Raw genomic sequence first — 15,102 nt, 5'->3', positions numbered from 1 at the left:
GGTTTTAGAAGGTGATCCTAAGAGAAACTCTTTGTAACGGAGCATAAATCTGAGAGAAAAAGAACAAAGAAATGGCAGCTCAAGTTTCTTAGCCATGAATGTTTACTGCTCTACACTCTTTGATTGGATAATGTCACATTGAGGTACTGTTTTAGAATTTTCAAATTCTTTTATTTATTCAGAAAGCCAATATTTTAAATGTATACGATCAATGTATGCAATCCAGTGTAGTTATTTGATCTTTAGAAATAAAATCTCAAATTTGAACAACAGGTGGCAGCAGAATACAGCTATGTCATAACTAGCACAGTTTCAAAAGCGATTGTTTTGCATTTAAACCAACAAAAAGATTTAGGTTTTTGGATATGTTCTCTTAATAGCAATGCACAGTCATATTACAGTATCGAGATTAACTCAGAATGGTCTCCACTGGAAATGGTAAAAAAGTCAAAGCCAGTGTAAAGCAGCAAAGCCTGTCATTGTGCTAGGGTGAGGGGCAAGGCCCACCCCCTGGGTAAAACACAAACCAAAGGCCATTATGTATTCACAAACACCAGCTCCTCTTTATCCTGGGCAAGTTACAGTTACAGTTAGGTGTGGACACATGACCAGATGATTGAGTTGTTGATGCGGACACAGAGGGTGTGCTGTGCACCTCCCAAGACTGGCCCCTGAAAACTCCCGTGTGACTCTCTCTCCTTTTCCTATTGAGGCCCTGAGGGGATGATGGAACATGGTGGAAGGAGCTGGTGCTCCTGAATCCCTGTGTGCAAGGCCTCCTACCAAACACTGGCACTGGAATATTGCTGACCCTTGAATACGGATTTGAACTGTGCAAATCCATTTATACGTGGATTCTTTCCAATAAACATATAATCAGCCCTCTCTATTCCTGGGTTTTGTGGATTCAATCAACTGCAGATTGAAAACAGTATTTTCTGGAGATGCAGAAGGCTGACTATATGCATATTCTGTGCCATTTTATATAAGGAACTTGAGCATCTGTGACTTTTGGTATCCGCAGAGAGAGGGGGCATCTGGAACCAATCCCCTGTGGAAGGATGACTGTAGTTAAGTTTTTGGGGAGTCAAACATTATATGTGTATTTTCAACTGCACAGGGTGCTGGCACACCCAACCCCAGCACTGTTCAAGGGTCACCTGTATCATCACACCAGCAAGAAATAAACTTCTATTGTGATAAGCCACTGAGGTTTTGAGTTTTATCAGTTAGAGCAGTTAGTGTGACTCTAACCAATGCAACCACTAAATATAGGGAGGATGCCATCTGACTCAACATGTTGCTAAATCCACAAGGGTGATGTTATTTAAAGTTTAGCTATAAATATAAACACTGGATATTTAGTCATGATAACAATGAACATGACCATAACAAAACACATGCTTGTAAGCATTATAATAGTCTCACTACCTTTAAGTACTTATAAAATGTCTCAAGAAATAATTCCTTCATGAGGTAAAAAGCTTACTTGGTGAATGGCAACGATCCCAAACAGTGGAATTATAAAAGAGCACAGTCAGGGCCCAGCGCATTTGTCATTTTCTCCAGTTTTCAAAAGGAAAACTAAGAAATCTATCTTAGGAATCCCAATGTTAAATAAATGATTAAGGATTGGGAAATCTGAAAGAAAGTGATAATTCTGAGACAGCTTATATTTTAGCTTTCTTATTGAAAGACAAAACGGAGCAGTTTCAGTTTTCACACTTTAAAAACCCAACTATTACTTCAAATAAAGTAAACATTCGAGACAAACTTAGAGCGCTATTAGGAAGGAGTTTTAAGGACCTTTCAAGAATATCTGTAAAAATATTAAATATCTTCATATCAATCCCATCTTTCTGTTTTAAATAAAAACTTAATGACATATTTTCCAATAATTTATTTAAAAGTGTTTAATTATATGTGCTTGTGGTTCAGTACATTCAAGCCATACTTTCCATGGGGAAAAGTAAATTGCTTTTTGTAATCATAGAGTATATTATAATGGAATTTCCCTAAAAAAAAGAAATGAACTTGGGAAAATAATATCATTCTTGAGGTTTTAGAGTTATGCAGGAGGAAAACTTGGAGAGAGAAGTAGGGAGAAATACAAGAGATGAGAGCCCAGGGAATGCGGGGTGCACAGGCCAGCTGGAATGGTGCCTCACCAGACCCAGGTTTGAGTTCATAAAAAACCTGGGAGCTCAGACTCACCAAGGAAGTGAAGGCACTATTTGTAGAATATTTTTGAATAAAGATAAAATTATCTTTAAAATACAAATGCTAATAAATTTTCCTAAGTGTGCTAAGCTTGCATTAATGACTACAGTAAGTGCTAATCTGAAGTCATGTCCACTGGTTTACCCTTCTGTACGTTTAACTGGTGTATCTCTTCTCATCGCGTTAAAACTTTCTTCATAAATAAGAAAATCATTAGTTTCATATCACTACAGTCAAAACAACACATGTACAATTTCTGAATTTTCCAAATCTGAAGCCATCATCTAACTTAGCTAAAGGACATCATCACCTTGCTCCTTTTACTCAGACAAAATATTTTGCTCTAGAAATAGCTAGAATATTTCAGAGCTGTTCAGCCGTCAATATACAAGGAATACACTACCTTTTAGGGAAATAGAGAGCTGCAACTTCAGGTTCTAGAGCATTTAAGTCATCAAGGTAAATGTCATCAGGTCCCAGGTGCTGGCTTCTCTTATGCACACCTATTTTTATAAGAAAAACACATCAGAGATAAGAGCTTAGTTATTCTTCATTTACAACTGCAAGAAAACAGAGGTTTACAAACAACAAAAGCAACCATAATTTGAACTGGTCTTTATTTTTTAAAATGTCAAAAAACCTTTTTACTTGTGAGGGTTCTCAATCATTCATGCCAATGGAAGTGAAATTGAGTGTTACACACTTAACAGTTGCTCAATAAACATATGCTAATTTACTCAGTCTTTCATTTGCTGTTACATGAACAGCCGCTAAATCATTTATATTTGATAAAGTTTTTTATGTTTATAGTACAAACAAGCATGACCAAACTTGATGAAATCACCAACAGCAAGAAAGGAGCCATTATTCTAAAAGCATGAGGGAAAGGCTCTTGAGAATAGGATATTCACATGGTGCCAAAGTATTACCTTATAATTGCAAAAGGACAAATATCCTATACAATGGATAGATCTGGCAGACAATACTTAAACAAGTTGATCACATTTAGCATCACTAATAGTGAGGCATTGTGAGATGCAATACTGAAGTACCAAATATATCCCATAAAGTAGTTTTTAACTCAAAAATTAAAAAAACATGTAACGCAAATCTAATTAAGCCTCCAGGTCTGCACTGCCCACTATAATAATCACCAACCACACGTGGCTATTGAGAAATTGAACTGTGTTAGTCTGATGCGAGGCATGTAAAATGTGTTAAAAAAAGTGTAAAACACACTAGATTTCCAAAACTTAATATAAAAATATAGAATCTCAATAGTTTTTATATTGATTACATGTTAAAATTACAATAGTTTAGATTTACTGGCTTAGATAGAATATATTATTAAACTTAATTTCACTTGTTTATTTTTACTTTTTTAATGTGAAAAGACAAAATTATATATGTGGCTCACATTGTATTACTATTGGACAGAGCTAACTTTTAGTTGAAGGAGACATGAGGATGATATCTTGAGAAAAATAATCAGATACATCCAGAATGTAAGAAAGTATACCAGACAATTGGAGGGCCTCTTCAAAAGGTCAATATCATGGTCATACAGGTGGAAACAGGTGTAGCAGTATGTTTATGAATGGGGCTGTTCTAAATAAAAAGACTAAACATAAAAACCAAATGCAACATGTAAACTTTGATGAGTTTTTTTTTGGGAAAAAAAAAAACCCAAAACAAAACAAAACAAAAAAACAGCTAAAAAGCTATCCTTGGTACATTTACGAAAATATGAATATGGATGCCTCCACATGACACTGATATTATGGTTATGCAGAGCATGCTCTTACTTTTGGAATATTTCAAGTTGAAATGTCATAAATAAACATAAAAGTAGCCATCACATATTATCTGAAATACTGAAATATTTACTATCTAGTTTAGAGTACCTGATGTCAAATTAAACAAATGATTACCTTTTTTCTTTGATGGTGAGTCAACTTTAGCTGCTGGTTTTGATTCAGAGGGAACCTCCACTAATGGCGGGTTAGGAAGGTGGTCTGCATCTAACATAGATGAAACCTGAGGCTCAAGGGGAGGCTCCAGAAGTTCTGCAGTGGAAGTTGCATCGCTCATCTGCTTACACAGGGCTCTGGGTTTGGGTTTCACTATGGTACAGACCATTTCTCCCATGGAAGCATCCTTCTCAGCTTCACCTATGAGGTTGTCCTCATTGGGAATTACCCGAAAATGGGTATTTTCTGATGGTGTAATTGTTGCTATCCTAGGATGTTCAGATCTCTCTCTTTTGCTGACCTAAAAAAGTTGAATTGTTTAAAAATTAAAACTTTCAAAGGTGTTTATATAATTTATTTCTTAAGCTGGATGCAGGTAAATGTGTTCATTTTATTTAAAGCAATACATTCAGTAAACACAATGTTTTATATGTACAAAATATTTCATAATTAAAAAGTGGGAAAAATAATTGCATTTTATTTAGATCATGATAGAATATTCATTTTGAGGGAGAAAACTGGAGTGCTACATGAAATTGTAGCCCTGCTTGGACTACCTGCAGGCTCTATTAAAACAATGTAAAATGCTGAATTACACTGTTGTACACCTGAAATTTATGTTATAAACCAATGTTACCTCAATTAAAAAAGAAATAAATTAAAAGTGGGTAGTCACGTCTCAATGCAATTAAACGTATAAGCAAAATGTGTATTTTATTTTTTATTATTTTTATTAGTTTCAGGTGTACAAAGCAATGTAATATACATTTAAACCCCTCATAAAGTGATAACCCATGCCCCACGCAACTATCCCTCTGACATCTTATACATCTGTTACAACCACTGACTAGCTTCCCTATGTTGTACTCCACATCCCGTGACGCTGTACCTATATATTTATAGTTGACATTCAGTACTATTCTATTTCCGCTTCAGGTGTATAGCACATTGGTGAGGCATCTACAGTTTATGAAGTGATCCCCCTGATAAATCCCATGCCCATCTGGTACCTTACATGATCTTTACAACTTTGTTGATTATATTCCCCATACTGTATTAACTATCAATTTGTATTTCTTAATGCCTTCACCTTTTTCACTCTGCCCCCAACCCCATTCCCATCTATCACCTTGACAGAACTAGTACCTATCTGGCACCATACCTAGTTATTACAATATTATGCTATATATACCCTACATCCCCATGACTACTGTGTCAACAACAATTTGTACTTCTTAATCTCTTCCCCTTTCACCCATCCTTATACCCCCTCCCATCTTAAAGAAGTCCTTCTAAGATTCCTCGTAATACTGGTTTGGTGGTGATGAACTCCTTTAGTTTTTTCTTATCAGGGAAGCTCCTAATCTGTCCTTTAATTCTAAACGACAGCCTTGCTGGGTAGAGTGATCTTGGTTGTATGTCATTGCTTTTCATCACTTGGAATACTTCCTGCCACTCCATTCTTGGCAAATTTCTGTTGTGAAATCAGCTACCAGTCTTATGGAGTCTTCCTTGTAGGTAACAAACTGCTTTTAAGATTCTTTCTTTGCCTTTAACCTTTGGCATTTTAATTATGATGTGTCTTGGTGTGGGCCTCTTTGGGTTTGTTTTTGGGACTCTCTGTGCTTCCTGGGCTTGTATGTCTATTTCCTTTACCAGGTTAGGGAAGTTTTCTGTCATTATTTCTTCAAACAGGTCTTCAATTCCTTGCTGTCTCTCTTCTCCTTCTGGTACCTCTATAATGCAAATGTTGGTATGCTTGATGTGCCAGAGGCCCCCTAACCTCTCCTTAATTTTTTGGATTCTTTTTTCTTTTTGCTATTCTGGTTGGGTGTTTTCTGCTATTTCATCTTCTAAATTGCTGGTTGGGTCCTCTGCCTCATCTAATTTACTGTTGATTTGATTCCCTGTAATATGTTCTTCATTTCCGTTATTGTATCCTTATTTTTGACTGGTTCTTTTTCATGGTTTCCATCTCCATTTTTATGCTTCCTATCTCTCTGTTGAAGTGCCCCCTGAGATCATTGAGCATTCTTATAACCAGTGTTTAGAACTCTGTCTTGATAGATTGTTTATCTCCATTTCGCTTGATTCTTTTTCTGGAGCTTTGTTCTGTTCTTTTATTTGGGACACGTTTCTTTGTCTCCCCATTTTGCCTGCCTCCGTGTGTTTGTTTCTATGTATTAAGTAAGTCTGCTGTTGTCTTCCGATCTTAGTAGAGTGGCCTTATGTAATAGGTGTGTTGTGGGTTCAGTGGCGCTGTCTTTCTGGTCACCTGAGCTACACACTCCAGGTGCGTCCCTTGTGTGGGTGGTGTGTACCCTCCTCTTGTAGTTGAGCTTTGGTTGATAATTGCACATCGATAGGAGGGACTGATCCCTGCGCTTACTGGCTGTGAGAACTGGCCTTGACTACAGTGGAAGAGTTGTGCAGGGGCTGATCCTACAGAGCAAGATGTGCCTCGGGAGGACTCTGGTGCCTGTCCAATCTGTCCCTTGAGTGTGTCGTGCCTGGAAGCAACTGGGTAATGCTCCAGCTCACTTTGAAGCTGGCCAGTGGGGGCACCAGCAACAAGACCACGTTGGAGGGGATCCATTGTAGGTCAAGTTCAGCCACAGCCCATGCCCCACCCGGAAGGAGCCACAAAGGAATCCACAGATGGCTGCCACCAGTGTTGTGCTTGGAAGAGCCTTGAGAGACCAAGCTGCGAACCAAGACTGGTTGCTGCTAGTGCTGGCTTAGGGCTGCTCAGCCAAAGGTACAGGACACACTTAGGTCAGATGCTGCTTGCCTGGGTTCCGTGAACCTTTTGAGAGACCCTAGGCAAGTCTGTAGCTTGAGCCAAGACAGGCAGCCTGCACGAAAAAGCCACTGAAAACGGCCTGGGTGTGCTTGAAAGTTGGACGGGGCCGGGTCTCAAATCACTAGGGTGTGGCAAAACGAATGGTGGAGACTCAGAAATGGTGGCTGCCTGTGTTCGCATGTGGGGAAGGGGGAGGGCTCAGCAAAGAAACAATGGCCTCCACCAGCTCCCCCATCCAGGATAAAGCCGCCTCTCCTGCCCCTGTCCCAAGCCAAACAATTAAATTCCCCACCATAGTCCCTGCCACCTTTCCAGCTGTTGTCCCAGCGCTGGAGCTCAGAGCAAGTGATTCTGTTGGTGGGTAAGTCCGTGCTCAGTCCCTTTAAGAGGAGCGCCTGGGAATGCAGCCTCCCTCTGTCTCACTCAGTCACAATCTTCACTGGTTTTCACAATCAGGAATTATGGGGACCTCTCTCCCTGGCACTGGAACCCTGGGCTGGGATCTCTCGCTCCTCTGGGGGCGGAGGGGGACCCCCACAGCCGAAATATCCCTCCTGATATTTAATGGTCACACGCAGGTGTGGGACCAGCCCATTCCACGTCTCTGTCCTTCCTATCAGTCTGGAGCTTCTTCTGCACGTCCTTAGTTGAAAGGCTTCAGTTCAGCTTGATTTTTGATGATTCTCAATAATGGTGTTTTGCAGATTACTTGTAATTTTGATGTGGTTGTGAGAGAAGGTAAGTACAGTGTTTACCTACTGTGCCATCCTGGTTGTACCACAAAATGTGTATTTTTTTTAAAAAACTATAGTGTCTAAACATTTTCTCTTCTAAGAGACACAGAAAAAAACAAATACCGTATGATTTCACTTATATGTGAAATTGAAAAAGCCAAACAAATGAGCAAACAAAATTAAATAGTAACAAACTCATAGATACAGAGAACAAACTGAGGGTTGCCAGAGGGACGCAGTTGGGAGATTAGGTGGAAAAGGGGAAGGGAATTAAAAAGTACAAACTGCCAGTTACAAAAAAAAAAAAAAAAAGTCACAGGGATGTACTGTATAGCATAGGGTATAGTGTCATAAATATTGTAATAACTAGGTATAGTGACAGATGGTTAATAGATTTCATTGTGGTGGTCACTTTGTAAGGAATATAAATATTTAATCACTATGTTGTATACCTGAAACTAATATAATACTGTATGTCAACTATAATTTAAAGTAAATTAAAAAAATAGAAAAAGCATAAAACAAAGATTAATTCGTACACAGAATAAAAGCAGTCTCTCTCAATAAACAAACAAATAAATAAGAAATGTAACTTTCCAATTCTTTCTTCTTTCATTATGAGTTGGCAAAAATGCTTCCACAATCAATTTCCTGTTTAAATTTCAGTGTGGAAATTTTAGTTTCCTTTAGGTACCTTTTAAATTTTCCTTACTAAAATGTTAATTAACAATCAACATTATTACTAAATCGAAACAAAAAAAATGCTGGATTCCTTCTGTTGTAAACACAGTGCAAACACTATGAAAAATGCTAACTGAATTTACTTATGTGACCACATGAGAGAACTCTCATCATTTATGTTCATACAAGCTCACTCAGAAATCACCCCTTTACTCATGGATGAAGGACACACTCTGGAGGCGAGTAAATGCTAGTACCTTGGTGGACTCTGGGAATCCACCCCACGTCCACTCCATGTGGGACTCGGATCTGAGCAGGCTGTCAGTGGGTTTTACCTCCAGCTCTGAATCGCTCTTAGGACACGCTGCTGAGGAATAGGGGCTGCAAACACAGTACAAAGAAACATGATGACTTTAAAGTCAGGAACTTCGGTCTTGCTGAGCTTGACGGATGAAAAGAAATAGAAGTTTGAATATATCAACTTTACCCTGAAGATATAAAGAGTCTATTAAAGGCAATGTCAATTATTTCTTCTGTTGAGTTTAATAATAATAAAAATAACACCAACTAGTACCTACTGTGGACTTGCTGGCTCCTCCATAAATACTTTATATGCATTATCCCACTTGATTTTCACAAGAAATCATTTAGAAAGGTAATTTTATAGTAGAGAAAAATGCACGGAAAGATGAATTAACATAACTAATACATAAGAAAAACATAGAACAAAGTTGGCACATTTCTTCACAGTACTATCCAGTTACATTTAATAGTTGACACTAAAAGATTAGAACTTAAGAATGGTAAAGGAGTCAAATGCTATGCTGATTATATAGATGTACAGTCAGTGACCAACCAACACAGTGAGAGTAAGATCAAGTTTAGGGACAAAATAATTGAGAGAAAAGGTCCATATTCATGTTAAAAATACACATTCAGTGCCTCTACTGTATGAGAAATCGGAAGTATCATTATTGCCCAATAATCAAAAAGCTATTTAATATATTTTTCCTTTAAGAAACTGAGAAATTTCAAAAACACTTACTTGTCCAAAGGGGACCAATCGCCATCAGATAAGGGGTAATGATCTCCAGGACGGTAGAACAGAGGCTCCTTATATTCTTCTTCCTTTAAGGAAGCATTTGAAGATCCTCTGTGAAGGGGAAAATAAAACACAGGAAGGCAGGAACAATGACACTTATGTCAGCTTAAAAATATCCCCCAAATCTACTGACACATCGTCTAAATGATATAAATAAAGGCCAAATGATTAATAACTAACCCTCTTAAAAGGAAAATATGAAGAAGAGGAGATTCACTGATGTCACCCCCAACCATACCTTACTACAATCACTAATTAAATATGGGATAAACAGAGGAGGAAAGGAAAGAAGATACAATTAAAAATTGCTTTTTACATCCCTTAGGGGTAATTGATTCAAAGACTGGAAGAAAACTAAGGCTTTATGTGTATTTCATTCAATCCTTAGAAATATCCTATTTTAGATATTAGGTAATCAAGGATCCAGAGAAGTTTGGTAAGTTGCCCAAAGTAAAAAAGCTAGTAAGTTGCTTGATTCAAAATAAGTTAAGCCCTTGTTCTTTCCACTGCTCTCTCCTGTGTATTACAAAAAGAAAGAATATCATCTGAAGACAAGAGTTAGGGCTTAAAAAATTTTAAATACCTGAAAAGCTCTAAAAAACCAGAACTTATTTCCTGTTTGTTTGGCCCAAGCATTACCTGAGAACTTTCTTTACTTAGAATCGACATGATGTGGGAATGTGAAGATGATACAAAACTATGATAAATACTTTTAAAATTCACACACAGACCTTGGAACCGAAGGTGGTTGAACACATGCTAATAAGGTTTTAATTAATTTATACTTTGGTTTTCTTGAATTTGCAGAGTTAATATAACTAACTTGCCATATAACCTTCAAACATCCCTCAGAAGCACTGTGGGCCCCCGTTTTTCATCTTTAGTTGGAAATTTATCACTTGTCCTATTTCACAAAGTCAATGTGAGATTTATGTGGTGTGTCATGTTGGAAGCTCTGAAAGGCATAAAGAAAAACTCTGAAAAGCGTAAAGCACTATACTATACAAGTATGCATACTATATACTATGTCATTTAATATGCTGTTAATACTTCTGACCCTAAATACCTCTCCCTAAATTATTTTAGAATCTAAATGCTGAGCTGGAAGGGGCCTTGCAAACCACATTGTTTAATTCCCTTATATCATAAAGAAACAAAAGCCTGGAGTGATCAGAAGGCTGCTGTTCCACAATCAGAAACATAACTGGTTTTCAATCTTCTTTTCAGCTTAGTGCTTATTTCAGTATGTGACCTGAACTCTCACAATTGTTACATCTTGTCTTTTCTTTAAGCCCTAATTTCCGTTGGCTGTATATTTAAGTAGAGCATGTTTTTAAGGAAATTTCTGGAAAGAGTTCCTCCAGTGGCAGTATCTATGATTCACTGGTAACCTAAGAAAAAGCAAACCACCAAGCTCATGAAAATTATTACAAGGCCCTAGTATACATGTGTTCTGACAAGCAAGATTATGGCTCAGAAAGAGCAGCTGGCAACCATGTTACTGTCACCCAAATCAGTACACCAACAGATTTGGTTGATGTAGCCTTTCACCCATCTGGAAAAGTAAGGCATACACTAGTATTTCTGCAGTGCATTCACTTCCAACATGCAGTTACAAAATTCCTTTAGAATAATGATTCTTGAGCGTTTAGTAGGTGACTTTGCATGTGTTTCAGAAATGTTTTAACTTCCCAAGTTAAAGCTGAAGGCTGTTCACTTCTAAACATAGCTCTATTATGTTATAACAAAGGACTTTGTGGAACACTCACCAACAAAACTTTGAAGGCAAAATTTTACTTCAAGGTCCTTTCTGATGGATCTTGGAAGAATATTAGTTGGCAAAAATATTTCCAGGAATTAAGGCTTTTAGGGAATATTACAGTGCTAATCCAAATAAAATTTAAATGCATGTGTATTTCAAGTTTTTCTCAAAAGAACCTGTTTCCTGCCAACTACACATTTTATTATAAATAAGCCAAAACTTTTAAAGGAACTATTTATGTTCTTCATAGCACCAAAATCAAGCAATAAAAGATCTCAAAGAGTCTCCTAGTATATTCTCCTAGGAAAAGGAAAGATAAATAACCCTTAAGAGACCAAAAAAAAAAGCAGGAAGAAAGGATGGTAAGAGTCTCTTTTTAAGAATTTGCATTACTTTTTATTAGCTTAAAATTCTTTGGGAATCAGTGATATAAAAGGAAGAGTTCAGAACATTTTTAAACTCTTCCCAGCTAGTAGTTTGATACTAACAAAAAAATTACCCAAGCTTGTTAATTTATTCAGGATTTAAAAATTTTATAGCTATACTTTACACTGGTCTGTAGAGTCTAAAGTACTTTTTGCTTTCTGTCTTTTGTTCTTTAGTTCTAACAGAGGAATTCTTCATTGTAGCAGAATTGAAATCAAAGGCTATATTCTGTGTGGGAGGAGAAAGAACATCACAAATACGACAGTTGATAATAAAAGATAGGTAGAAAAAGAGTTCATATATGAAAAATGACTATCAAATGTAGAAATTTGTTCCAGAATTTACAACGTTTAAAAATTTTAGAAAATGAGTTAATGATTTTGCCAAAAAGGGATTATTATACTGTTATTCATAAGAGTAGAATTATAATAACAGTATATTAATAGTGTAGACTTTTTTCCTGACTTGACTATTTAAAACAAAAGCTTGGTAAATAAAACACATACTAGATCAAGGTAGAGTTTACACTCGATATGTATTTGGTTCCCATTACTAGAGAAAGAAATTATTTTTCCTCTTTTCCATGATAAAGAAAACTTTATTAATAGCACTAATTTTCCCAGGAAGGAGGGCATGACCTCTCTTTTCAGCAGCTGAGGTGAAGACATACAAGTGGACCAGCATACATGTCATAATGCCATCATCTCCCCATACCAATTCAAATAAAGGGTTTAGAAATTCAGGATTACTTGTGAGCAGCAGCTTCTTGTCCAAAGGTCACCAATGAAGAGAAGTACCTCACTGACACCTATAATCCTTCCAGTGCCAAGGCAACCACTGAGTGGAACAGGTGGAAGATTTTCTTCTAAAAATCTAATCTTGAATGAAAAGATGTATGTCCTACCCCAAATTGTTACCTTTAAAACCCAGACAGTTCTGACTTGAAAACTGGTATCTACTTTGAGCTCTTCTACTAAGCTGGTAAATAAAGAGTGATCAAGAGTTCTCACTTAAAAACAAAAACAAAAAACAAAAACTTCCTTTCCTCTTCAACTTACTAGGATGTTTTCACAATCAACTCAAAGCAATTCTACAACTTCTCAGGAATAGGTGAGATACTGAGTACAAGACCCTGGGTTGGAAAATACTCCTGATGTGTATCTGCTCACCCAGGGGCAAGTCACTAGTTCAGATCTCTCTTGAGACAATTTATTTGGCTTTTGGAAAATTACTGGATGAAAGGACACATTGCGAGTCTGTTTTGAATGATATGTTAGCATTAAAGCAGGATGTCTGATGGCAAATTCTGTAGAGTTGCAACAACAACAACAACAAAAAACAGAAATGCCACAGCTTCTACTTTCCCTGCGCTCTGGCCACAGCACGCATAGACGCATGGATGCCTGGCACCTGCAGGGTCCTCCCACACCTAGAGCCCTACCTTGCTGAATGGACCCCCTTGTCATCGTCAGAGCTCAGGTCCACATCCACGGTGTCTTCTGCAGCAGGGGAAGCAGCCTGGTCTTCCTTCTTACTGTCCAGTTTGCATTTTTTTCTCCTTCGTTTTTTCTTTTTCACAGAACTTGGAGTGAACACTGTCTCTGTTTCCAAGATTTGTGAGATGTCGGAACTCTGAGATGGTCTTTCATTTCCACCTGATTTCACCAAAAGGGAGTCAATATCTTTAAAGAACTGATCTTCAGTAGGAATTGGTGAAGTGGCAAGGTAAGCGGGAAGTTTTTCCTTAAAGAGAACATGGAGAAAGCAAAGTTGTCCATGGCAAACTGGACAGTGATCAAAATAATAATACTTTGCATATCTAATTTCCACTGTGGTAGAAAGAATACATAGTCCCTAAAAGTAAGAAAGTCACACTGAACTAGGGCACTGCCCGCTGTGCTCTAAGTAGGTCTTTACTCTGTTGCACATAGCTCAATGTTAGCTCATTCTGATCAACGTAACTGAATACATTTGGAGGAACCATTATGTCAAGTCAGCATGGAACACATGAAAGCTAGTATAATTAAAGCAGAGCCAATTAAATTCTATAAAGAGAAGTTCAAAGCAATAGCAGCATTCCCAGGAGGTGTTAAAAAGCACTCTGTCAAGAACTTACCAAGAACAATAAGAACAGGACAAAGCAGAAGGCAAGGACCAGGAACACCCCATCAGACAAAGGGCAGCAGGACCAGGAAGTGAAATGAGGAATTATGGTAAAATTCAGAGTGGTTGATGCTTGTGTTTGCCAAATTAATTGAGGGTGGAGGAAGGCTTTTCTAACAGAGAGAATACTGTGTAACAAATGAAATTAGTGCTCTCTTGCTGAAAGAAGCCAAACTGTAATAATCATTTATAAAAGATATAGGCCAATTAATGCAAATCCTTTGAGACTATAATAAACCAATTCATGTGACTATTCAAGGTTAGGGATGTAATGTCCCAAATCAAAACGGTAAACATGTTTTCCAAGTTCAAAGGTCATGTGTATAAACACACACACAGCTTGAAGAGATACACCTTGATTACGTAGGCAAAACTCAATTCAAATCAAGGTGTAAACTGTAACAGAAAGGAAAGCTCATTAAAGTTAGAGAAAAAAGATGTGTCTTTCCTTACAAAAAGGAGCAAATACAAAAGGACTTTTGCATTCTCTCCGTATGCTGAAACCCTGAAACCTGGCGTGGAGAAAAGTTCCTCATTCCTCCAGCTCCCTTCTGACAGCTTAATTCTTCAAACTAAAACTAAGCTTTTCTAACCAGCAACAATCATCTGTACAACTATCTATGAAAACTGAGTATTTGTTTTGTGACATGCACCAGAGTCCTGAATACAATGTGTGAAGTGAAGGTAACCAATTAGGACTTACAAATTCCTCTTCAGTCTCTTCCACAAAGAAAGCTTCTCCATTGTCACCCAATTTCATGTGAAGATCCACTGCATCTCCATTGATTTCTATATCAATCTAAAAGGGGAGAAACAGAGTGTGATTTAGTACTAAGAGTCTTTGATTTCACGTAAAACTTAAGCCTAAATTCTGGGTTCTCGAGCCAAACTTAGTACTGAGGTTCCTAGAGTGACAGCCCCAGAGAAACACAGCTACCTGCCCCACATCCCAGCCCTAAAAAAAACAAACAGACCTTGGTGGGGTGGGGTGGGGGATGGTTACCAGGGAATGAAAGAAAATGTTTTATCATCTATTTTTATAACATATAATGATACCTCTGTTAGTAATGAGACCCTAGTGACCTGATTCTTTGTTTCTAGATACGACTCGCCGATAAAAGGAACAGGGGCTCCTTGGAAAAATAAAATAATTAATTCCAGGACTGAGGCAGGGAAAATAGATTCTTCTGGAACAGCTTATGGTGCCAGAAAGTAAAATAGTGCTCAAAAAATGATGGGAG

General features: G+C 37.5%; 1 protein-coding gene across 2 annotated transcripts in view; it reads right to left on the bottom strand.

Moving 5' to 3' along the window:
- Window positions 1–15,102, bottom strand: part of LPIN2 (lipin 2) — a 72,597-nt gene that overhangs the window by 18,242 nt on the left and 39,253 nt on the right. For both annotated transcript variants that reach the window (XM_074340263.2, XM_019755761.3), the window contains exons 3-8: window positions 14,565–14,660; window positions 13,140–13,441; window positions 9,454–9,561; window positions 8,666–8,789; window positions 4,152–4,491; window positions 2,624–2,723 (exon numbers count right to left, since the gene is read on the bottom strand). In XM_074340263.2, the coding sequence (XP_074196364.2) occupies window positions 2,624–2,723; window positions 4,152–4,491; window positions 8,666–8,789; window positions 9,454–9,561; window positions 13,140–13,441; window positions 14,565–14,660 (1,070 nt within the window). The remainder of the gene's footprint in view (window positions 1–2,623; window positions 2,724–4,151; window positions 4,492–8,665; window positions 8,790–9,453; window positions 9,562–13,139; window positions 13,442–14,564; window positions 14,661–15,102) is intronic.

Source organism: Rhinolophus sinicus, chromosome 4 (genome assembly GCF_057876585.1).
Source record: "Rhinolophus sinicus isolate RSI-liver-muscle chromosome 4, RSI-T2T, whole genome shotgun sequence".
In the NCBI taxonomy this organism is placed as follows: domain Eukaryota; kingdom Metazoa; phylum Chordata; class Mammalia; order Chiroptera; family Rhinolophidae; genus Rhinolophus; species Rhinolophus sinicus.
This window is presented reverse-complemented; position numbering and strand designations above follow the sequence as displayed.